Here is a 25618-nt window from a genome sequence, read left to right as displayed (position 1 = left end):
GTTCTAGCCGAAGCCCAGCACTCCAAGGAAGCCCCCAATGGCTAGATTGAGGATCTAGTGTGTCCCTTCCAAATTGGCTATTCTGTGACACTGTCCCCTTCAACTTTTCCTTGGACACTGAGCTGCTCTCCATGAAGAAGCTGGATATGTAAGCCTGTCCTCTCCAACACATCAGGGATGCAATGATTCCTTCGAGAGTGAGGCAAAAGTAGCCACACCTGGGACATGATGGGATACAGAGAATGGGTTAAGGAGAAAGTTTGGGGGTTGGAGAAAGGGAGGTGGAGGCTGCGTGCCTGAGCTCTGCAGGCTGCATGAAGGGTGTGTAGAGATGTCAGACAATTGAGTTAATACATCAGAGCCTGCCTCTGACAGTTTTGTTAATTCCAGTAACATGAAAGAGGAACAGAGTTTCTGTGTGGCTGGAACACAGCACTGAGTTTGACTTTGGCAACAAGTCCAGAGCCAGCCCAAGAGCCAGGCAGGGTCACGTCGTTCACAGCTTCATCAGGAAGTTCAAATCTGGTGTGTCTGCTATAATCGTGCTCGGTGGGCCCCGGACTGCATGTAAAGTAGTTGCAAGTTCTCAGAAAGTCTGCCGTCTGAAAATCTAGCTGCTTTTATTCCCCTGCTGGGGAAATTTTTCCGCCAATAGGCTTGCTTAATTATCCCCAAAAGAGAGAAGTTTTTAGCTTTCTTTATTCAAATAAAGGGAGAGTCTACAGGAGTTATTCCCCCTGTAGAGGCTTTCAAAGTATTGGGAGACACAGCCCCTTCTTTATGCCTTTACCCTAACTCTTGTGAACCCTTTCCCCATTGGCTAAGGTATCTGAGTACCTGAGGTTCACATTCTTCTCAGCACACCTCAAACATGTCCCCCTCCCCCCAACCCCTTTATTTCCTTTGTTTATACATACTTTGTAATTTGGATTCAGACTTTGTTTTTTTGCCCAACTAGAGCTGTCTTTGTATCCTTTTTGACAAAGTCCATCAATCTTTGTGCTGTCAAGCAAACAAGATGCTTAGCTTAGCACACAAGTGCTAAGCTAGCATCTCCAGCCACATACCTGCAAATAAGTTTGTTTAATCAGTTGTTCTGCACAAATCTTATTTTGCAAGGACATCTTCTTTCATCTCACCCCACAACTGTGCCAATACACGACGGTGTTCTGTGCATTCCTTACCTCTTCATTAGCAGTTCCAAAGAGATTTTTCAGCTTTCTCACTGCAAGGAAGAATGGTGTTGATGTTTCAGAACACTGTTCTTGTTGACAATAATAGCTTTCTGCTGAGCTGTAATAGCTTGTTGACAGTCTTATGACATGTATGTTGCCGAAGTAGTAACCTAGGACAAACTTTTTGCACTTGCTATCATTAGATCTCATAAACCGTTTTAGTGCCTATTGTAACTTACTGCATTCATTTATTAATTTTCACTCTGATGAATATCTGATGTCATCATACTCATAGAATATCCTGAGTTGGAAGTGACCCACAAGGATCATTGAGTCAAACTCCTGGCTCCACACAGGACCAGCCAAAATTCAAACCCTATGTCTGACAGCATTGTCCAGATATTTCTCAAAATTTTGCAGCGTGGGGCCATGATCACTGACTGCCCTGGGAAGCCTGTTCCATGCCCACCATCCTCTTCCAAAGAACCTTTTACCTAATATCCAGTCTGGTTATTTTTCACTCTCTTTTCTATAAACACTCTATTCTCTTATATATACGTCATTTGCAGCATCTGGAAACCATCTGATTTTCATGACACATTGCTACATTTCAAAAAGAACCTTTCATGAATAGTCTGTACTTGTGCAAATCTGAACAGATATGTCCATATAATGTGGAGCAAGTCCAGCAGTCCTGCATGTGTTGCTGCCCAATTGACATGCTGACCAGCCACAGAGTTCACTGAACTTCATTTTTTTCTCCTACACCTTGCATTAACATGGTTGAGGGGGATATCTTGATGTGCACTGTGCGCTACGCTATGTCCTGTATGAGCTTTGTTAAAACATAAAGTGTTGATTTTGATCAGTCAGCACAAACACTAACCTTTGTTTGCCATTTCAACTGGCATTAGTTGTAAGAGTCTGCATTCAGTGGCACTTTTTCAATCAGGGTTAGTTATAAGTGTTCCAGTTGTAGACAAAGCCTGTGCCAGCTAATGCAGTAAGATGCTTGATGGAAGGGGGAAGGGGATGGAGGCAGGGAATAGGAGAAAGTAGAGGGGTTGGCAGTGGTGAAGCTATACTGTTAGTTACATCAGAGCAATGGTATAAATGAAAAGGTCTGTAGAAATAATTGGAGTACTCTTGTTTCCAATGCAAAGCAAGTAAGCAAGAAACCAAAGGGATATTGCAACCTTTTCAGGCAAGTGCACTTCCTTCCATTGTTCTCTAAGTAAATGTGTATTTGTGTGGCAATATTCAGCACTAAGTTGGCACAGGAAAGAATCCTCACTGCAGAAGGACTAGTCATAGACTTCAAGGCTACAAAAATTAATGAGATAAACATTATAGAATAAGACTTATTCACTATTTTACATTATCCATTCCATTTCCTTAAAAAATGTAGGATAAGAATAACCCTCCTTTTCAAAAGAACTAGAATTTGTGTCCACAGAAGAAATGTTTAGGATTTTTTTTTTTTTTAAATGTAGGCTGCGTGCTTTATTACTGCTCAATGCTGATTCCTGTTCTGTTGCTGTAAATTTGGGGGAAATGTTAAATACAACATAATCAGCAGGGCCGGAGCAGTAATAATTGAAAAGCGTTAATAAAGAAAATGCTTTATGTTCCATTACAGAACAAAAGCAAAGGACTGAAGCCAAGAGGAGGCAAATGCCTGACTGACAGTAGCACAGAAAAAAAACAGTTCATTGCCTAAACTAAGAAACATGATAAATTCAAACTTAGAATTCAGAGCGAAAGTAATTATGCATTCTTGAAAATAGGATTGCAGACTTGCTTTCTAGCTATCGTTTGTTAATACTGCTCTGGCAGGAGCAAAAAAACTTAAGATGTTAGAGGCCCTGAGTAAAGAATGTGATACTCAGCTGGTCTCTTCCAGCAGAGAATAACATGCCTGCGAAATATCTGTTGCCAAAATGTTTCTTGGTACATTAGGATGTACGTAACCACAAACTTGCAGGCATCTGAAATTGAGCAGTCATTCCACTCAGACTGAAAGAGCTTTCATGGATAAATAACTGTTCTTCGTAGATTAAAATAAAATGACTTGGAGGCTTTTTATTCATAATACTTTAATAAATAACCAACAACAACACAGCCGTTTCTATGTAAACATTAACAGCGGACCTGTCTCAATCTATCACGGAAAGCATGTTTTTACAAGATGTTACTTTAAAAGGAAGAAATGGGAGGAGCACTGACTATGATTGAAAGGTTTGAGATGTTTGTATTTTTCCTTTGGGTCTTTGTGGCTTACGGAATGGAACATGCAACACGATGCAATGCTCCTGCTTGTTTTCCAGTTGGAATACTGAGGCTGCTGGAGGAATATCTGTGTTTGAATGCAGTTATTTCCCATCTGGATTCTGATTAAGTCCTGTTACGTGGTGCTTCAACTCAGTCCTGAACTGAAGATTGTAAACGTGCTGCATCAGTTCCTCCTAAATGCCCTTTGGCACTCAGCAAATTTATGCCTTACTACTGGTCTTGTTGTTCATGGGGAAACAGAAATTCCAGGTTAGTGCTCTTGCATTTATTAACTTCTTCATCTGTCCAGAATTGTTTATTTTCTAAATGTTTACTTGTTTTGGTAGATATTGTGCTGTACGTCATACTGATCTTTGTCCAAAGTACTTCAAAGAGAGGACAATATATTGTTTCAGAAGACACAGGTGAATACATTGAGTAAGTTGTTTCATTCTTTGCTTAGTATTTTATCTTTTTTAAAAGCATGCTTAATTAAAATCAGATCTTAACACCAGGTCAGCCTCTTTTGCGTATGATGCATTATGTCAGAAATTATTAGAAAGGCCAAAGATATATAATCATGGTTAAGAAAACTGAGTTGATAATTATTCTATAATGAATAGAGTAATAGAAAATATAGAAAAGTCCACAGATTAACAACTAACAATTAACAAGTAAAGGAAATAATACCTTCCCTCTGAAAATCTTTCTGCTTTGCCAAATCCTGCCACAGGAATAAATATATTCTTTGTGCAGTATTAGTAACACGTCTCATCATGCCTTTTTAAGTTAACAAAGTGTTAGACAGTGTTCACTTGTTACTCTCTGAAAAAGTGATCTCATCTTCAATGTAGAGGTTTTTCTGTTTTTTTGTTTGTTTGTTTTTAACCTTCGCTTTCGCCTTATTCCTGCCACAACTTTCTAAGGAATAGAGAGCAGCTGGTAAGTAAGCTGTCTGCTTCTGCCTGCTAATGACCTCAGTTGGCGTTGTTTGAAGCAGCAGCATTCCAGGAGAGTCTGATCTTCCTTCTTGAGAGCTCTCGTTGATTTTAGTATTCATGTAATACTGTAATAAATATAGCAGTTAAACACAATGCTAATCCAAGAGCGAGAGGTTATTCGTATCATACACTGTTCTGTGTGTCTATTTTGAAACAGCAGTTAGTCACTATTCAGCTACAATAACCTCTCTGCTAAAGGAAGAAAGCATATCACCTACTCTCTGGTAAGCTGCTATTTGGTCTTTTCCAGATTTGGACTAAAGTAGCTTCCTTCTGAAATCCCCCCTATGACTTGATTTGGAGTGGGGGCAGAGAACCGGGGATGGAGCGGAAAACCAGCCTCTGACCACATGACTGTGAATGGAGCATGTTAAGCTTTAATTCATCACAACATTTTTATAAGCATAAAATTTAAAAACCAAAAGCAAAGCTGATGTTTCCTATTGAGTGGGATATTTTCTTTAGAGGAGATCAAATTGATTCATTTTTTTTCAAATTTTTATTTTATGCTATGCCTTCCTAAAGCATAATCCTGTTTTGTTTGCTTGACCTCCTCTCATTATGGAAATGTTTAACAGTATTATTTCCCATGAATGCTCCCTTTAAGATCTCTTGAAACCTGTGCTCAGCAACATTATTTTGAAGTTTAATTTACATGCTTTTGCCATGTTGAAAACTGTTGAAATCTGATTGCATTCTCCAGCAAGTATTAATATAAAGAGATATCATTGTTGGTTACTACTTTTATGTTATTTTTTTTATGTAGTACACACAGGAAAAAAATATAGCCAGAGTGTTCTTGAAGAAGATACTGAGATTTCTCACAATTTTTAAAATGACTTTATACACATATATTGGCTTCTAATGCAAACAGAATATTCTAGCCTTTGTTTTAAAGTGTTGTAAGTGGCATCTATAACATCATTTTCTAACTGATGGCATTTAGAAAACCTTTTTAATATTGTCTGGTTTGAATTTGCTATTTGTTGATGTCATTGCTGACTTCTGTCGTTAAGAAATGATTTGGCAGTAGACAACAATCAACGTAATTTAAAAAACATTGAATTGTTTGAAATAACACAAAGGATGTGACATTCTAAATGCCCTCAATTAACAAGATAGTCTGTTGGAAGGAGCTACGTTTGGTACCAGAGAGATCCTCTGAGTTACAAAATAGTTATTTACTATTTCTTGAACTAAAAGGTTGGAGTTTCACAGTAGCCTAGCATAGATGCAGTTTATTCCCGTGGGAAGTCTCTGTGAGCAGTTTTTAAGACATCACGTTTCTGTAACCCCAGACCTAGTATTGCTTAATCATTCAGCGAAGGTTAATTACTTTTTCAAGAAGGAAGCTATTATTCATTAGACTGAAGATTCCTGAAAGATGGGAACTGTTTGAGAAAACCCTGCCTTGACACACTAGCCCTGCACTAATTTATGGAAGAACTGTCTTTGATTCAGCTTTGGTTTCAACTATTAGCAAGATGTTCTTTTCACTTTAACATATGACTTCTGGTGGTGGCTTCACAATAAAAAAAAAAGAAAAAAAAAAGAAAGAAAGGAAAAAAAAACACAAAGAAAACCATTGCAGTAATCACCTTTTGAGAATTATCTGTATACAGTGGTGGTTTCCTTCTCAGCTGGCCATCTACAAGTCCCTTTCTCTTCCTATTATACAGAGAGGACTTTGTGCTACTTTTTTTTCAGAGAGGATGTGGAATCTTCTCTTTGCATATCTTTCCAAAGCCTCTTGGACATTGTCCTGATTTACCTGCTCTGGGTGCCCCTACTGGAGCAGATTGCTCCAGAGGTCTCTGCCAACCTCAGGCATCCTGGAGTTCTATGATTCTGTCCGTACAGCTGGGATGCAAAAACAACACTGCAAATAATTCAGGGTCATTATGCCTATCTATGTTCTCAAGGCCTTCTGCTTTTTCTCCAAGAAGAAAATTTTCTTCAGTTCGTTGAGGAAGCCCCTGAGAAAGAATGGGACCTGTATGAATGCAGGATTCTGGAGTTACACAGTATAGACTGTTTGCCAACACAAGGCACAGGAGACTGTTGGAAACTTTTTCATTTTGTGTGCTGGTACACCAGTATGTTGATACCTGTCTGAAAAGCTTTTGCAGAGGGAAGCAGACCTTTCTACATGTTAGAGTCTGTGTGAGCCCATCCAGCTAGGGCTTCCCCTCGTGCCAGAAAGCTTTTATGTACTGCTCTTCAAATGCAAGAATAATTGAAATATCTATTTCAGAGATGAAATATCACTTTGATGCCATAAGGTTTATTATTTCAACAAGGTTAGCCTTTACAAATTAGACCATGCTAAAGTGGAATGCTGGAATACAAAGAACCTGCCTTTTCCAATTACTGTGTACATTCATTCTAATCTCAGGAAGCCATTCTGATTCCCTGTCTCCTAAAAGATTTACTGTAAAGCTCTGTTGCCTATTATAACAATTTTCCAACTGAAATTGGCCATTCATTGCAAGAATTCAGCTTGTTATACCTGTGATGTTCGTCCCTAGTATGAAAGACCTCACAAACATTAGCTTGTAGTGGCTTTATCTTGGGTTGTGTATACCCTTGAAATGTGAGCTACAGGGATGCCCAAGTGACAATGAACCAGTCATGCTTGATCAGTGAGTCTTCTTAGCTTAAGCTTTTCTGTGCAACAGTTCAAAGGCAGAAGCAGTGATGATGGTCCCAAGATGGATAGGTAGGATGAAGAGAATGTGACACACAAGGGTGAAGTGATGTAACAGTATGACAGGGCAGAAAATAAGACTGTGGGTCAGGGTTGATAGGAACAAAATGATGAGGTATAAATAAGGGAAAGTATTAGAGCATGGTAGTAGACCACTGCATCTCCTCAAAATGCTTTTATCTTTATCTGGTCTGTAACAGCAGTAAATTCTTTGTAACAGCAGATTGCCATTATACAGGAAGTTGCGACAGAAGATAGTCTCCTAGTTTTTCCAATTTTCTTAATATTGTGAAGGCTTTGATGAAAACTGATGAGACCTCAGTAAAACTTTATTTAAGGAAGACATAGTGTTGAATAAAGAAAAAAATAATAACTTCCAGATTGTAACCACACTGAATAAGAGCAGTGCTCTATCAAAGCTATCAGGAGTACTGAGACAGAGGATGGCAAGAGCAAAGTTGCCTACAAGTTTTTGTCCTCGGGAAGTTACTTTCTTGCAGAACTTCAGCTAATATTAATTGGGAGTACAGTAGATTTACACCTAGTTAATTATGGAAATTGAATCTCTTATCCTTCGACTCTCAAGACTGTACCCATTTATGGGTATTAATTTAGTGTATGGTTAAAAGTTTTGTTGATATGGCATTTCTTAAAGAACAGAAGTTTGAACTCTTTCTTCATCTAATGTATTGTCTTTCAAAGTGTTTTTATCCACAGTCACTTATTTATGAAAGAAATATTTCTCTACAGCTTTGGTTACACATTTTCAGGGATCTGAAATAATCTTTTGCTAACACAAAAGGGAAGAAGATAAATATGCAAGACATTGTTACAAAAAAAATAAATGTTTAACTAAACATAAAAATAATATTAAACTGAACATCAAAGTTCAGGTTTTATATCATGTTTGCAAGTTACATGCACTAGCAACAGTTTATCAATTGCACTGTGTACTGCTTTACTGGAAAATGATTTGATCTCATTTATCAATGAGATTTCATTTCAGGGAAGCAGATAGCCTCTGGTTTTGATCATCTATTTGCATAGCTCCGTGCTCGTATCATCTAAGGAACAACTGCACTTTAAATTCTTATTCCCATTTGTGCATTTTGGCTCTGAATTATCTGAAAGAAAAAGGAGGGGGAAAAAAAACAAACAACCCTAGATCTGGGGCAAAAATCACAAGTTGATTTTAAACTAACTCTGCTGCCAAAATAGCTGATCTGGGGAGTTAAATGCTGAAATTCTGTGTGCTGCTGTCTCAGTGGGGGTATTCAAGCAGCTGCAGTCATGGATGGGGTTCCTGCCACATCGCATATAGCCATAGGGAGCAGAAACATGACGGGGAAAATGACTTATTTTCCTATTTCTTCTCACAACATCAGAAAATGTGTGTCAGTGGTAAGAAACTGGGAGTGCTTATTAGAAATTTTAAAGGAGATCCTTGACTGATGGATTGGATATTCAAAATTCCTCCAATTGACCAACATGATATTTTTCATTCTTCAAGGGACAAAATGAAAAGTAAAAGGAGTCACCCATGTGTGAAGAGAAGGTTAGCATAAGGTGGGATGATCAGTCAAGTTTGAACACTTATAGCATAAACTAATATTTAACTTTATTCCAGTGTTCCTTCACTGCTTCTGTGTTTAGAGAAGTGCTTTTGAGATGAAAAAAGCTCTTGATTTTTAAAGACATCTTGATATCTTTTAATCTTTAATCCACTTCAGATCTCATTAGTTACTTGATCAACCGGGAGACTGAGTTGCACCAAAAAAAGTGATAAACGTCATCATGTATTATTCAGAGGTTCTAAAACAGCCATACTTTACAAAGGAAATGATGCATCTCAGGGAGCCATCAATCCACAATTTAACAACATACATTTGGGATCAAATGTTTTCAGCCAGCATTGTGCAGACAAGTTTTGTTCAACACAAAAAAAAAAACAACTTTGCTTTAGCTCTTAGGATCTTTTTTGTTTTCTTTGGAAGCTCTTTGGAGTGGGTGGATGGAGGGAGAGGAAGGAGAAATGCATTTCTCTTGAGATAGGAACCAAAAAAGTCATTGTCTAAGCAGGCATTGGCATGAGTAAGCTTGACCCAAGGATAGGTGTAGTCAAGAGACATCTCTGCATTTGAGGCTGCTATATTTTCTTTTGCTGCCCCTTGCCACCTCAGCCTCAAGCAGTGATGTGTTCACAGGGTTGATTTATCTGTGTGATCACGCAGCTGCATTGTTTTTCCCAGTTCCTGTTGCACTTGGATCTTGCCCTGCGAGTGCTGCTGTTGGACTCCCTTGTATGAAAATGTTTTAGGAACAGGGTGTTTAAAACACAATCCTTATGCATGTGAGTGGCTTTCACCCAAAATTCAAGATGCTTTTATTCTCTGTAGCCATAATTTAATCTCTTGGAACAGCGTGTTTCCAGGGGAAGAGAGTCTCTTTCTTCCCTAAGATCACTTTAGCAACAGAATGTGGATTTACAATTTAAGATAAATAACAAAAGTGAAGTCAGGGTTCAATTTTAGGAATGTGAAATAAATAAAGAAAATTTCAGGATTGATAACCAAGGACAGTGGTCTCTCATTCACCTATTAAAAAGGTACACAGAGTGTATGAGTGTAAGAGTGAAAGGTAGGATTATCCACTTCAATGTGGTTCCCGTTCTTTGTACAATTTGTACACTAATTATCTTACTTATTTCTTTGATGTTACATGCTTTATAAAAGATGTTGTCTCCTCTTGTTTTCAGGTAATACTATTTGAAGATGCCAACATCCTGGCAAATATGCTGCAAGAAAAAATCCAAATCTAAGAATGGAAATGCTGAAATGGATGATATGGCAGACACAAGTGAAAAAATGCAGATGAAAAAAGAAATCACGTTACTAAATGGAGTTTCTTTAATTGTAGGAAATATGATTGGCTCTGGGATATTTGTATCTCCCAGAGGTGTTTTAATGTACAGTACTTCCTATGGACTCTCTCTTATCATCTGGGCTCTTGGCGGAATGTTTTCACTGTTTGGAGCTTTATGTTATGCTGAGTTGGGAACATCCATTGTCAAATCTGGAGCTAGTTATGCCTACATACTGGAAGCTTTTGGTGCCTTTGTGGCCTTCATTAGACTGTGGTCTTCTTTACTAATTATTGAACCAACAACTCAGGCAGTGATAGCAATCACATTTGCTAACTATATTGTTCAGCCGATTTTTCCTCATTGTGAGCCACCATATGATGCAGTCAGATTGATTGCAGCTGCTTGCATTTGTAAGTAAAATTCTGATTATTAGAAATCCATAACTATGATTGTAGGTGCCCAAATAAGTTTTTATTCCTTCACCTGCTGTGAAAATACTTATTTCCTCCCTTGAATATGTTCTTAGGAATTCATATGCTTTTTTTCAGAGGTATTTTATTTAAGGCTGAGATTATTAGAGGGGAAAGGATAATTCCATCAGTTTAGGGAAGCTGTGCCTGCTGAATTGAAGTATCTTGATGAATCTTGGGTCCAGTTTGCTGTTGAAATTTGGCCTGTATCCTCTTCACTGTTTCTTGCAAATATTGTAGAATGAATAAAGATTGGAAAGCTTATATGAAATTAAAATTACAGTGACCAGTGATAGGACTCAAGGGAAAGGCATGGAGTTATGGCAGGGAGCGTCAGGTTGGATATTAGGAAAATGGTAATCTCTGAAAACGTGGTTGGACCCCAGGCTTGCCAGGACAGTGGTCACAGCCCCAAGCTGTCAGAATTCAAGAAGTATTTGGACAATGCTATTAGACATAAAGTTTCATTTTGGGTGATCCTTTGTGGAGCCCAGGGTTGGACTCGATGTAGATCTCTTGCTGCTGGGGATGTTCCGTGGTTCTTTCATTCTAGTATGAATTTTGTCCCTTGAAAAATTGAGTAGTAATCACATACTCCTCAGAGTTGACTTTATTGAACACAGGGATAAACATTATAACTCCAGTAAATGAACTTCACTCAAACATTTTTTCCATAAAATTTTGTCAAGATGGGTCATGTTCTTTTCAGGCTATGCTATAGTGTGATCTTTTAGAAACAAATTGTATAGCTTAACAAAATCTTCCAGTAGGATGAGTATTTTTAAGTTATTGTAATATACACTGACAATTCTGAAAAGCTGTTCTCTCTGTAGCTCTGATTCCTGCCAGCATGCTACAGAGGAAGTTCACTTCTGAAGAGGGCTCAGTGATGTAACTGGAGGCCATTATGACCACTCCAACCAGTGGTCCAGTAAAAAAAACAACAAACCCTATTCCAGAAGGCTTTATCAGCTGATCCACTTGCACAGAGAAGCAGTTGTTTATTAGAGCAAAATTAATTTCCCTAGTTTTCTAGATGCACTTCATGAAGTCGTAATGCTTGGGAGAAGCAGTCTTCAATTACTGATTTTCATTAAGACTTTGGTTTTTTAGTTATTCTTGCTGTAGTCCTTATGTGAATCATCTGTGGTGTGCTCTGGTACCTCTGACTTCTATGAACTGATGCACAAGGTGTGGCTGGCATCTGCTGCTTTCTCATGCAGAAAATTAGCTGCTTCTGACCAGGTTTATGACCAGCACTTTAAGTACCAGCTCAGATTGCTGGGAAAATTACAGTTTACTATGATAACTGTAGTAAGCAACTACTGGTATGTAGTAAGCAATTTGGCAGTCAGATAGCAAGCTTACTACTAGCTTGAAAAATTTGACAAGGTTAAGGGGCAATGGATTTCATTGATGCTTCACCAACACAGTGCAGAGAACGTCTCCACATATTTAGTAGTATTTACCAGGAATCCCATGGCAAAATGCTGTAGCCTTTAACTACATATAATACATCTCGTTTTCTGTACATGTGCAATTATCATATCCTTTGCACTATTTCAAATAGCCCTTTATAGCATTGCAAGTAACTCATAAATGTTCAGTATTGAAAATTTCAGTCAATACTTGTATCATTTTTAAGAAATACTACTAGAATTCTACCACTTACTGATACATACTATTGAACTGTTTTTTCATACCAGAACAAAACCAAAGTCCTGTCCTTATTGCACAATATTGGTATATTAACAGTGGGGACAAATCAGGTCCTGATTCTGTAAATAGTTGGGTGCATAATTACTTTCACAGCTGGCAGGGCACCCGGACAGATATGTAGAGCTGCTCATGACAAAGAAGACAGAAGTTCTATGAATGTCTGCAATTGGATGCTAATTTCCTCACCAGATGGTTTTCATTTGAAGCAGTTACAAAATTCTTTTTCTTTCTTTTGAAACTGTAGTTTCAAACTGCAAATGATAGGCAGATCAGAGAAATAGAAAAATAGAGCAGAAGACTACTAGAGAAGAAACAGCCCACACTGTTCAGTGCTTGAGGATCCTACAAAGAGCATTCAAACTCCTTGGTGCAGGAGCTGTCCTTACTCTGTATATAGACAAGGGCTTTAGTTGGTGAGGAGAACTTCAATGCAAACAGAGAATACAAAGAAATTATATTTCCCGCATGTGCACAACTTGCAAGTGACACTGTTGACTCTAAGGAAATTTATAGCTTTAAAGATTATTTTAAAAGAGCAGGAGTCATCCTAGAATTCAAAATCTGGTGTTTTCTTCATGCCTTCGTTGTATCCTCCAGAGTAAATCAGGTATTTAATTCATCTGATTATATCTAGGTGGTCCTGAAATATTGAAAATTGATTCTGTTGTATTGCTTGGCAGAGGAGTGGTATCTGGAAGAATATATTTGAAATATGTGATGTCAAACATACAGCAGTCCTCCCATGCGTGTCATTTTTCTCTTCAGGTTCCTTAACATTTATTAATTGTGTTAATGTGAAGTGGGGAACTCGTGTGCAAGATATTTTCACATATGCAAAACTTATGGCCCTTGTCGTGGTGATATCTGTTGGCCTTTACAAAATTGGTAAAGGTAAGAATATTTTCTACTTACTTGCATTCTTAAAAATGAAGTTCATATTTATTTCAAATTCCATGCAGGAAGATTGGACTCCATTAGGCTTGTGCATGAAGTGCTGTTTCTTCTGAAAAAGTTATCTGTCACAGGAAGATTAGGGGAATTTTATGGCTTTCTAAGCACTGGTTGTTTAATTATTCCTTCGTTCTTGCTGCGGCAGACCAACACACACCAAGTTCTGCATTGCTCAGGCTGTATAGGAGATAGCAGTTGAATTCATAGAATCATAGAATCATAGAGTGGCCTGGGTTGAAAAGGAGGGGGAATGATTGTTAACATCAGTTTGATGATAGCTAGATTAGAGTTAGTCCCAGTGTCTCTGGCACATGCTAGTAAAAATTAATAGCATGTTGGTGCAATTAACAACATGAAGAAGCAAGATGTTTCACCTTCTCCTGGGACTAAACAGCATAGCAGAAATCCAGAGAAGAAGGAACTTGCTCTTCAGCTGTGTGAAAGACATGCTGGCAGTGGTGATAGAGCTTGCTAATTGCTAGAAACAGGAGACAACACTGTAACACTGCACTCCTGTGATTCACTGTGGCATGGTAAGGCATCACAGGATGGATGAGCCATTTTTTATAAACAGTAACCAGGCTGAACTGTATATACCCAAAAGCTAGATACTAATTTCCTCCAGGGCTGCTTTTCCAACTCTAGCTCTGTCACTTAATAATTAAGGTTTCTTTTCTTTTTAATTTTCATTTGCCATTAAATCCCTAAATAGCCATTGTGACTTTATTCAGTAAAATTTCACTCTTCTGTTTAGGAACTATATTTCTCTTTCCTTTAGAAACTAATTTGTAAAACCAACTGTGAGAGCTTGCTTTCCCACGTTTTCTGGTGTTCACCTTTCCTTGGCTCCAGTTCTAATACATCAACTGTTTTTATACCATAAAATCTCTAAGGGAGCTTTTTTTGTTTAACCATATCAGTGTATGTCATTTGTCACTGATTTGATCAAATTTAAACAAATCTGAACAAATGAACACAGTCCTAAGGTTGGTTTATTTACATTGTTACCTGGGTCAGGAGGACAAAGGCAAAGAGGAAGCCTCCTTGCAATGGATGCAAAATGCTGAGGGTTTTTACTGGTGGCAAAGGTCTCATCTCTGATTTATCTGAATAGAACCAAGTGATTAAATACAGAAAGGGCTGGGAGGAAGAATGATTGAGACATCTGGAGAAAGTTGTGAGCAGGTCAGTGTGCTCTTTTAAATGCAGCAGCTGTGTGAGAAGAACAGCTCTCATATTTTAGCCCTGCCATGGTCCTGATGTGCTGACATGCGCCACTTCTTTTAAAACACTGTGAATGTATCTGATTTTGAGTAGGCACTCTCTAGTGAGAAAGCTTTTCTTGATCCTGTAGGATATTTTCCTTGTTTTTTATTTTTTCCTACAATTTTCTTCATCTATGTCCTCTAAGCGTGAGTTGATCTTGCAGCTTCACCTTCCCAAATTCTAGCAGTGTATGAAGAAAATGATTTCTTTATGAATGTGAAAGACTGGTATTTACTGTTCTTAAAAGACTGAATTTCTTTTGTGGCAGCATTGTATTTCTTAGTGTAACCACAAGATGAAATTGCTTGATTTCATAGCAAATGCTTTACTTTCTTCGCTAATAGAGGTTTCAGTCTGTTTCTGTTTTCCTTAATACCTAAACCCACTTCCATTTATGTTAGATAGTTCGCTTTCCTTCTGCAAATTCAAGTAAGCCTTTCTTCCTCTTTTCAGGGCTGCAGAGAAGGCCTACACAGTTTCATGAGCAGTTCTTCTGTTTTGCAGTTTTCTGCAGTTTCTTGTCTCAATTGGTTGAGCTAAACTAGACAATTTAGAAAGGAAATATTTTCTGTGTCTTCTCTTAATTCTGGTGAACAATTGTCCCATTGAGATGTGAGATGGGGTCTTGAGAACTTCTCACTCCATTGGCCACCAGTCCATTTAGTGACAATATGGATAGGAGAGGATGGAGTATGTGACAGATTCAGAAATTGAAATTGGGTTTCTCAACTGTGTCTCCCTGGCTCATAGCCCTCAGCACTTCATGCTCTCTTGGTAGGCTAGGGATTCGTGCCAGGGAATGAGGAAGCTGCTGGGATTTCCCAAGTGATGTCCAAATAGCAAACACGGGAAAATGTGCTGTCAGTGTAACTGTCTGGATGATAGCTGATTGGAAATCAAATTGGAACAATCTGTCAAGTGAAATTTTAACTTTTAAGAGTAGTGATGAAACCTGGATTAAATAGTTTTTATTTTGAGGGGGAGAGATGAGACATTTCGTGCAGTGCCCTGTGTCTTAATTGTTGACATGTAACAGGTAATTGTACCTGCCATTTGTACAGGAGAAACAGAAAATCTCAGAGCTCCCTTTAAGGGCTCAGCAACAGACCCGGGAATGATTGCACTGGCTCTGTACTCAGCCCTCTTTTCCTACGCGGGGTGGGACACCCTGAATTACGTCACCGAGGAGATGAAGAACCCTGAGAGGTAAATGCACATTCTGCATTCAAAGCACTGGAAAGTGTCCTGGCATGGCAGGACAAGCTGCTTTCTGATTAGAAATTAGTCTAACCATTTTCTCTACAAAAACACTTATTTCCAAAAGAACTAGTAAGTAAGAACTCCTCTCTCACCAATTGTATCACATTAATAATTTTCCTCCAGATATGTGTTTTATACCTTACACTTTGGACCAGACTTTTTAAAAGGAGAAGAACAAATCCCTGCTGAAAGTGTGAGTCCTCCTAAGCTTTCTAAAATTCCCTACTTCTTCTCAGTCAGACAAAACAATTATTTTACTTTCCGTGACTGCTTTTGCCACCAAGAGTCAGACTGTTGAATTCATGACTGTTTTATTTTGTGGTCTTCAGTGTTACTATTTATGGACAAAATGTTTCATTTTGCTGAAGGCAAAAAGTTAAATGAGAAATAAAAAAGTCCACAGTAGTGCTGGATGTTCCATCCCCTCCTCTTTGTAGGGATGTCCACCCTGTGGGAGTGGTGTGCTTCAACTGCTCAGATGATACAAGCGCACCTTGTCTTGGAACATGCACAGTTTATCAATCAGGAAAAATGCTACAGTCAAGAAACACCTAAGCATGCATTTAAAGTTGATTGAGTGCTCTCTTAAACTGCTTTATGTAAAAGGCAATTTTTAAAGTGTTCAGGTAAAATGTACAATTTTGCCCTAAAACATGTGACAGAGCCACAAGAAGCCAACTAAGCTGCTTATGGAATTGTTTCACATGTGGCTGAACTTTATTTTGTAACCCTGTGATTACAAAATTTTGGATTACAAAAAGTGATGGATGTATCCATTTGCAAGTGTTTGAATTTAGGGACAGTATTTTACTTAAATCTGCAGAACATGAAATAATTTTGTCATTTTCCTTTTTCAGGAATTTACCTCTTTCTATTGCAATTTCCATGCCCATTGTGACTATTATTTACTTGCTGACTAATATAGCATACTACGTAGTGCTGGATATGTCAGCACTCCTCACAAGTGATGCAGTGGCTGTGGTAAGTTACATAAAATGACAAAAACAAAAGTTACTGCATGGAAGTAGTTTCTAAATTCTCCTACTGTGGAAGAATCTCAGGGAGCATACTTATTGGCAAAAAAATAGAAATATTTCTGTGATGAAGATGTTTGCTCTATTTTAAACCTTGTTTTCGTGTAAGAGTACCACTATGTTAGAAGGTGCATTTAAAGTTCATACCCAGTAATTCTGCTCTTGTAAAATCTTCTTCGATAATCTGTAAATCCTTCACCTCACAGTACTTCACTATAGAAGATGCTTTCATTAGAGCGAGACAGAGAAACAGCTACAGAAAATCTGGGATTTAGGAACTATGTGGGGTTTTTTTCTGTCATTTTAATGTAGAGTGGGTGATTTTTAGTACTGTAGGTCTGAAGCAATATTTTCAACACAAAAATATGGCATGACATGCTTTTTTAAGACTCTATCAACATGTTCTACAAAAGTACAATCATAAATAACAGACTAATACAGTCAGGATTTGTTAGAATACATTATTAAAAATAAATTTCCATCTGTTATTTCATTGATTTGATTTCAGCTTAATTTTTTAATTTTTTTAATGCGTCTGTCATTTCTATTTTTATTTTTATTTTTATTTTTATTATTATTTTTTTTTTAACAATTTCTGGTTTCCCAAGTCATTACTAGTGTCAGAGGAAAGCAGTGGCTATGGCACTAGAATCGGGCTGGGGTGTTCTCATGAGAGTTTCCCAGAATTGTCCATATGTTTAAAGTAATGGCCTCACTGTTGTTTTCTTTCTTGCATTACAGACGTTTGGTGCTGAAACGCTTAGTTATGCTAAGTGGATAATTCCTATAGCTGTGGCCATGTCTTGCTACAGTGGGTTAAACTCATCAATAATTGCAGCATCTAGGTATGAAATACGTGATTTATTTGAAGTAGTAAAAAAGGAATCATTTGTCATTAATCTGCATTCTTCACTACCACGCTGTAAAAGGGACACTGTTAATTTCTGCATGTTAAATTGTTCATTTATGCCGGAAGGACAATTATGATATAAACTACAGGCACTGGAGAACAGAGCAGCATTTACAATACACTGATAAACTAATTAATTCTGTCTTTGTCAGAAAGCAATGAGACATTCCTTGGCTAACTGGTTGTTAGAGGGGACTTTTTTTGTTGGGTTCTTTTTTAGGCTTTTCTATGTTGGAGCCAGAGAAGGACACCTCCCTGACAGTCTGAGCTTGATTCATATGAAGAATTTCACACCAGTCCCTGCTCTTCTCTTTAATGTAAGTAAAAGCCCAGCGCCATGCCTGGCATGATTAGCTGGGGATAAAGACACAGGGGGTGTTACATCTCCCTAGTGTACACTGCTCCCCAGCTTTCCTGCACTGACGGCATCTTCCTCGAGTGGCCAGGATTTCTAAAACTCATTTTATCTGGTGGTTTTTTTCTTCAGTGGAAAAAGAACGGCCTGATTCTATTATGTGCTCTCTGATTGTAAAAGTAGTCAGAATGAGAAACAGAAGCTTAGAAAATGGCCATGTAACACATAGACAGGAGTTAAATCTTTATATGTGTTTTCAGTGTCCAGTGAAGAAGAGTATGACAGGAAGAGCTCTCCAGCCCTCCTGAAGGCCAATTTTCCAGGGCTCTAGTTATAACACGACTGTTAAAGCATTTAAGTTTAAATTTGTAATGTTGGATGCCTATACTTGTTATTACTATCTTCTGCTCTCACAATACAAATAAATCCTGTAACACAAAAGCAAGGGAGCATAACATACAGTCTTCATGCAAATGATCTTAATGAATAATCCATAAATCTAATAGATTGAAATAAAGAAGAGGAGACACACAAGCAAAGAAAGTGGGAAGAAGGAGGTGATTGCCTCATTATGGATACTCCCTTAATACAACAGTCCTCCTTTTTCCTGGTGGATGTTTTCTGCTCATCAAAAGAAGACTGCATACTTCTATTTCTCGTGTTTGTTAAAGCAGTCATTAAATTCCTGGTATTTTAGATCTCATTTTACCCCTTTCATGCAGAGTATATAGCACACCTGTGTGACACAGCTTTTAATGTTCTCAATGAGTGGATTGTGAGCACCTCCAAAAGAGAAACAAAATTAAATGTGAGGTTTCAAACTGAAGCTGATCAGAGCAGTTGGCCCATCCAAGGTTGGGCTGTTCATCTGTCCTTCTTAGGATGGTTTTCTGTGATGCTGAAATGCAGATTCACAAAGGCAGGACCTCTTCAGCCAGGCCTGGAGCTGTCACTGCTGCATTTGAGGAAGAGATACCAGCAGATTTCACACAGTGCCTTGCAGATTTCTTAGTTTTAATTATATCCTTCCCGCAAGGACCTGATTTCCAGCCAAATATGTTTGAAACAGGCCTTTTTATAACTTTACTACCTGTTTTCTTCTTAATACAATTTTTCTTTATTTTCCCATTAAAATGCCTTTCTTTTTTATCTCTAGGGTTTAATGACTTTGCTTTATCTCCTTGTGGAAGATGTTTTCCTCCTCATTAATTACTACTGCTTCAATTACTGGCTCTTCGTGGGCCTGTCTATTGCAGGACTAATATATTTGAGATACACTCAGCCACGTAGACCACGGCCTATTAAAGTAAGTGAGAGGAAATAAGCTGTAGCAGCCAGCTCGTATACAAGTTTATGTTATACATAATCCCAAAATCATAACATTACCAGTTGTGCTACAGGCTATTCATTTCAGCCATAGGAATCCTGTTAACATAGAAGGTAAGAAATGAAGGGGCAAAACCTGTTTCAATTTCCACAAGAACAAGTACTCTTGCTGTGTCTTGAAATGATACTTTCAATTTCCTTTTCCTTTCATTAAAATTTAATTTTCTCTTTTTTTTTTTTTTTTTTTTTTTTCTTTCACCTGAATAAATAAATCCCTGGAGTTCACAGTCAGTTCTTAGTCCTTTTAGTTTTGTTCACAGAGGACTCCAGTATGTGATGGGGACTCCAGGGAGATTCACTCTGGTCAAACTTAGCATAAGAAGTTCATCAAGAATCTCTTCAAAAACAATAAATGCTCAAATTCTCCTCATGTAGAATTTCAAAAGCTCGAATAATAAAATACAGACATTCAGCCTTTCTCATGCACAGTGGTCATATGCAGTGAAATGCAAGCTTAAAACTGACAGAAGAAGGGCATCTGGCTATAGCAAGGTGAAGGAGGCAGCAGAGAAATGAGGCACACCTACAGTTCATTTCTAGGTTTAATCCAATAACTGTCCAGGATGCAGGAAAGGAAGCCCATAGCTTCTCTTAGGCACCGAAAGCTATACACTCTTGTTTGACTGTGCTCCCTTGACTCTATGGCCTGTGTCCTAGCTCTGCAGAGATGCAGCAAAATTATGAGAAATCCAAATTAGCATCATATCTTTTGAAGCTTTTCTAGATATTTCTTCCTTGTTACCCTATATTCCTGCACCATCTTTACCAGCACCTTTTTTTTTTTTTTTTTTTTTTTTTTCCTGTTTAATTGTAACATCCTGAATGGAAAAGCTGAAGTATGCTTAGCACCTACTGCTAGGAAAGCTTACACAAATCAAATATTCCTGAAGCATTCTCACACTTCACTTTCAAACTTTTGTACAAGATATAAGAAGATGAAGGCAAAATTTTGAATTATGGACAGTTTTGGTACTGACTTTCCTAAAGCAAAGTAGGTAATAGATAATAACTATTTAATTCCCAGCAGCATTTGCCAGCTTAGTCAATATCACAAGTTTGCATATGCTTTTTTTTTTTTTAATCATAGCCATTGGTTTTCATCACTTTATAGTTATAACTTTTTATAAGTAAAATAAATACTTATGCCAGTAAAAATTCCAGTGCTCAAATACCATCTCCTGAATTCTTTAGAAGTCTCATGACTACAGTCAGTGAAAAGTAAAAGATAAATCCATTCATAAGTTATTGCAACTTCCATTAGCTGTGATATAGACTTGCTAAGTGCCCTTCCCAAATGGTTGTAAATCATCCATTTGGTTTTGTAGAATCAGGATAATAGAAAGTCTAGCTGAGACGGATCCCCATCAAAGCTGCAATTAAAAATTTGCAATTGAAGTTACAAGGAAAACTACCCATTACTGTTCAGTTTTAAAGTAGCTCTTTCAGATTGATCTCTTACCAATGTGGAAAGGAACTGAGCTTGTGCAGGTCTAAAAACTACAAAATGGTCATCAGATTGTCACAAATGTACCAAAGACGCTCTCAGCAGCATAAACTGAAGCTACCTACGATACGGATACTGCCTGTAGCCATTCAACAGATAATGCACAGTACTTACTAGTCATATAGTCAATAATTATGTTTTTATTATTGACCTGTCTCATTTTGATCTACAAAGTTTGACACACACTGCTTCTTTTAATAAATGTTTGTTTTTTTCTCCACAGCTTAATCTCTTCTTCCCTATCATATACTGTTTATGTTCCCTTTTCCTGGTCATAGTTCCTCTCTACAGTGACACGATCAATTCCCTTATTGGCATTGGTATTGCCCTCTCAGGCATTCCTGCATATTATTTAGGAGTCTATCTGCCAGTTGAAAAAAGACCTAAATGGCTACAGTGGCTCTCTGGTAAGTAATATACTATCTTTTCTAGTGTTTTGAATAGGTGCTAGTGTTTTGAATGCTTGATCAGAAGTATAACTTCTCTTACATTCTTCTTCCCCTGTGATGTATACCTATGCTGCATACAGCATATCACATCATTTGCTTCATCACACGGCCCTGAAAACAAAGACACACGTACCTGTACATGCATGCAGTTTAGTATCTTGGAAGGAAGAAATACCAGAAGACCACTGCTTCACTTCCTGATTGGGAAGTGGGATATCAGAGTCAGAGGAGCCCATATGTTTTCCTAAATTATGAAGTAATGAATGATTGGCCTGAAGGCTAGTTTCTACTTCTCAAGTTCAGGCAATCTTGGAAATCAGAAGTTTAATGTTTTATTCAGTTTGACATGAGATGTCAATCTGGCAATTAAATGAAAATGCTGACTAAGAGAGACTTTATTTTTAATTACTGATTTCTTTTTCCCTCTACCTATTCATTATATTCTCCTAATATTTGCATTGTGCTTTCAAATGCCTCGAAAGTCCGTATATTAGTCAAAGATGTAACTTTGTCTCAGCTACACATTTTTGCTCTGTATTGCAGTTACAACAACCAGGTACATTCAGCTGCTCTTCTACTGTGCTCTGTCAGACCTGGACATAGACATGGAACCTACAAAAGCTAAAAGCAAATAGGATTGCCTTGACATTGGGAATTGCACCCGACACATCCTGTCCGGAACAATTTTTATAACCTGAAGTTCTCTCCATATCCTCAGATATGTTAAAGCATCAGCCACTGTACTTTGCACCAATTTGATGTCTGTTAATTTCTGCTTGTTTCATAAACCACTTGCCAGCCTCTGTTTTACAGGATTTTTTTTAACTGTTCATAAACAGATACTGAACAGCACTTTGAAACTATAAAGTATGGTATGAACAAACACTTATCAGTAGGTAATTATTAGGTTCATTGTAAAAGCTTAATAAAGAAAAAAAATTCCATCAGAATCCTAAGAAATAAATTCATCAATGTAACAAAAATCAAATCAGATATCTACAAGATTCAAAACTTGAGTTGGGAAGCAGAAGCTACAGTGTACTTCTAAAAATATTCCTAAATTCTTAGCCAAATAAAAAATAGATAGTCTGCACTGGATAGGATACAGTTGGCAATTGGTTTTGGTCAATTATATTTTGTGAGAAATTCTTATTTAGTTATAGGCCATATTCATTGCCCTTCTGTGGAAGAAGTATCTTCAACAAACAAATGACACTCTTGTAACTGATGTATTTTTGCTTTCTGGCAGAACATCTCACTGTGGAGCACTGTAAGGGACTGAGACATACTTCAGTTCATTATATTCAGAGAAAACACATTTCCATAGCATCCACTGCTTGCCTTTCAGTATCAAAAGTATCAAAAAATGAATCATACTAATTTTTTTGCACAGTACAAGTCATTTAAAGACTTTTTAAGGAAAAAATTAAAAAATCTTGATTAAAAACCTTGTGAGCCACTGCCCAACCCTGCAGGTTGGTCTTTCGCAGAATGGTTGAGGTTGGAAGGGACCTCTGGAGGACACCTGGTCCAAACCCTCAGAGTCATCTAGAGCAGGTTGCCCAGGACTGGCCTTGCCAGTTCTGGCACAGCACCCTGCAGTCCTGCTCTTCAGCAAACAGAGAGCCTCCTGCACTGGCTGCCAGGCCTTCACATCTTGCAGGTGCCCATAGCTGCACTAGACAAGTGCACCCACCAGTGATTAAATAAATGGGCAGTAAGAACATTCTATTTTTCAGTGTGGCACACAGTAATGTGTAACCAGTCCTAATTCTTAGCTGCTTCAAGTGGGAAAGATAATAACTGTCATAGGAAAGAAAAAAACAATCACCTTTATCAACTAGACTATGAAAACAACGGTTCCTTTTCTAATCTGCTTCATAGATATGTAGAACTTTTTGTAATCCTTCTTGTCAATTCATACTTCCTTTCTGTAATTATATTTGAAAGTAGCATGTATTTTTTTAATTCAAATTCCACTCAAGTAACCCCAACTAAGTTATTTTTTTTAAATCTTACTAAGTCCCTGTGGCTTCTACTATTATTGTCTTTTATTTATGTCTATCCAGACAAAGAGAAATGGAATAGGAAAAAAGGCAGTTGTTGCCACTGTGACCTTTCTTTCATTCCCTCCCTACAGTGTAAGGTCATTTGCAAGATGATAAACTCATGTACCTCTAGCGTAATGCTTGCTGGCACTTCTTCTGTGAAGCTTTCTCTACACATTCTAATTCCATCCATTGCAGCACTTGCGGGATTTTCTTTTGATGTAAAGTGTAAGTGATAAAAATGCACTAAACTAAGGTATGGTACTTAGATATTTAATACTTAAGGTACTAGTATACTAGAAATGTGTATTTTGCTTTTTAGAAGCTGTGACTTCAATGCACTAAAATCACTGAAGTATCATAAACATTAAGAGGAAAGAAGATCAAGGGTGTAATTTAGATTGCCCTGTTCCAGATACTCTTATGTACACAAGTGCCTATGTTACAGTACTGCGTGATGTTCATTCTGCTCTGTGACTTAACAGAAATACTGCATTGTCATCCCATCTTTTGAAGGCACCAGTTAATGATGAAGTTGAGATCCCACAAGGCACACAGAGAATATAAAGCCTACAAGACAAATTAGCAGTGCCAAATTAAACCTAGCAGTCTTTGTCTGCAGAGTTCAAAGTCATGCTTGGTGATGAGCTCCATGTCACATGAAGAAAGCACTGCACCATGCTATAAAGTTGTTCATTACATGCCCAAAGGTGCTACGTGGTTTGACACAATTGAAATGATACCAGGTAGTAACAGATAGTGGGCACCAAAGGTAGCATAAGGCTATGAACATTTGCATAGAAATTCTGAACTGATAAACTTTGTGGTTTTTTGCCAAAATCTGTTTTTGTATGAATCTGTTAGCTTTCTGGGCACTACACACAAGCTTCCATTTTCTTTCTTTCTGGACAGGTGACAAGTGGAAGTGTATTAGTAGTCAGATGCAATGCTATAAATGTGAATACTGTTATTGAAATTCTGTATAGACATTGGAATCTCAGAAATGTTCATGTATTTGTTGATTTTTAATTCCTTACAAATAATACGTGAAAGTTGTTTTCAAATATCTAAGGCCAAGTTATAGATGCTAAAATATTTAAATAAATCACATTTGATCCTTGGCGAATGCTACAGTTGTGTGGTTTTAAAACATAAGAATAGCATTGCATGTGAAATTTGTCCTACCTTTAATCTCATAACTTGTTTTCTCGGAGAGCAATGAAACTCTAGTTCTTATTTCTCCTTTATTTTATCTTCAATCCCTCAATCTGTACAAATACCCAGGGTTTTCCTGTGCCAGATTCTGAACCTGGCTATATACACCAACTGGGGAATGAGAGGTTGGAGAGCAGCACTATAAGAAGGGGATCGGGGACTGTGGCTGACAGCAAGCTGAATGTGGGTCAGCAGTGCACCCTGGCAGCCACAAGGGCCAACTGTACTCTGGGATGCACAGGCCCAGCACTGACAGCAGCTGAGAAAGGTTGTCCCACTCTGTACAGCCTCACCTCGAATGCTGGATTTGGGCACCACAATATCCAAAGGACATAAAGTTATTAGCAGGCTGAGGGGAGGCCTCGTAGAATCACCGAGGTTGGAAAAGACCTCCAAGATCATCCAGTTCAGCTGTCCATCTATTACCAATATTTCCCCACTAAACTATCTTCTGTAGTACAACATCTAAACATTTCTTGAACACCTCCAGGAACAGTGATTCCACCACCTCCCTGGGCAGCCTATTCCAGCGCCTAACAACTCTTTCAGAGAATAAATTTTTCCTAACATCCAACCTGAATCTCCCCTGGCACAACTGGAGGCCATTTCTTCTCATCCTATCACTAGTTGCTCAGGAGAAGAGGCTGACCTCTCCTCACCACAACCTCCTTTCAGGCTGCTGTAGAGAGTGATAAGGTCTCCCCTGAGCCTCCTCTTCTCCAGACTTAACAATCCGGATGCCATTGGCCTTCTTGGCCACCTGGGCACACTGATGACTCCTGTTTAGCTGAAGGTCGACCAACACCCCTATGTCTGTTTCTTCCAAACAGTCTTCCAGCCACTCTGCCCTAAGCCTGTCACATTGCCTTGGGTTGTTGTGGTCAAACTGCAGGACCCAGCACTTGGTCATGTTGAATTTCATCCCATTGGCTTCAGCCCAGCAATACAGCAATCTAGCCTATCCAGATACTAAAAGCATTCATACTAGATTTATACTAAATTTTTTCTTAAGTATTTGCATAAGTTGTCCTGAG

General features: G+C 38.1%; 1 protein-coding gene across 4 annotated transcripts; it reads left to right on the top strand.

Annotated features, from left to right (window-relative positions):
* The first annotated feature begins 3441 nt into the window (after window positions 1–3441).
* Window positions 3442–24635, top strand: LOC122155194 (Y+L amino acid transporter 2-like). 4 transcript variants are annotated; one of them, XM_042809016.1, is made up of 11 exons: window positions 3442–3716; window positions 3794–3871; window positions 9910–10427; window positions 12972–13097; window positions 15485–15629; window positions 16541–16664; window positions 17459–17562; window positions 17848–17944; window positions 19139–19288; window positions 21096–21279; window positions 21865–24635. In XM_042809016.1, the coding sequence occupies exons 3-11, from the start codon at window positions 9926–9928 to the stop codon at window positions 21954–21956; spliced, it is 1524 nt and encodes a 507-aa protein (XP_042664950.1). In that variant the 5' UTR covers window positions 3442–3716; window positions 3794–3871; window positions 9910–9925; the 3' UTR covers window positions 21957–24635. The 4 variants fall into 4 exon arrangements, with proteins under 4 accessions (XP_042664950.1, XP_042664949.1, XP_042664951.1 ...); XM_042809015.1 differs by having other exon boundaries at window positions 3794–3884; XM_042809017.1 differs by lacking the exon at window positions 3794–3871.
* Window positions 24636–25618: the final 983 nt, after the last annotated feature.

This window comes from Centrocercus urophasianus, unplaced genomic scaffold, assembly GCF_019232065.1.
Source record: "Centrocercus urophasianus isolate 14NV4802_14NV808 unplaced genomic scaffold, USGS_Curo_1.0 seq_11, whole genome shotgun sequence".
Classification (NCBI taxonomy): Eukaryota; Metazoa; Chordata; class Aves; order Galliformes; family Phasianidae; genus Centrocercus; species Centrocercus urophasianus.
This window is presented reverse-complemented; position numbering and strand designations above follow the sequence as displayed.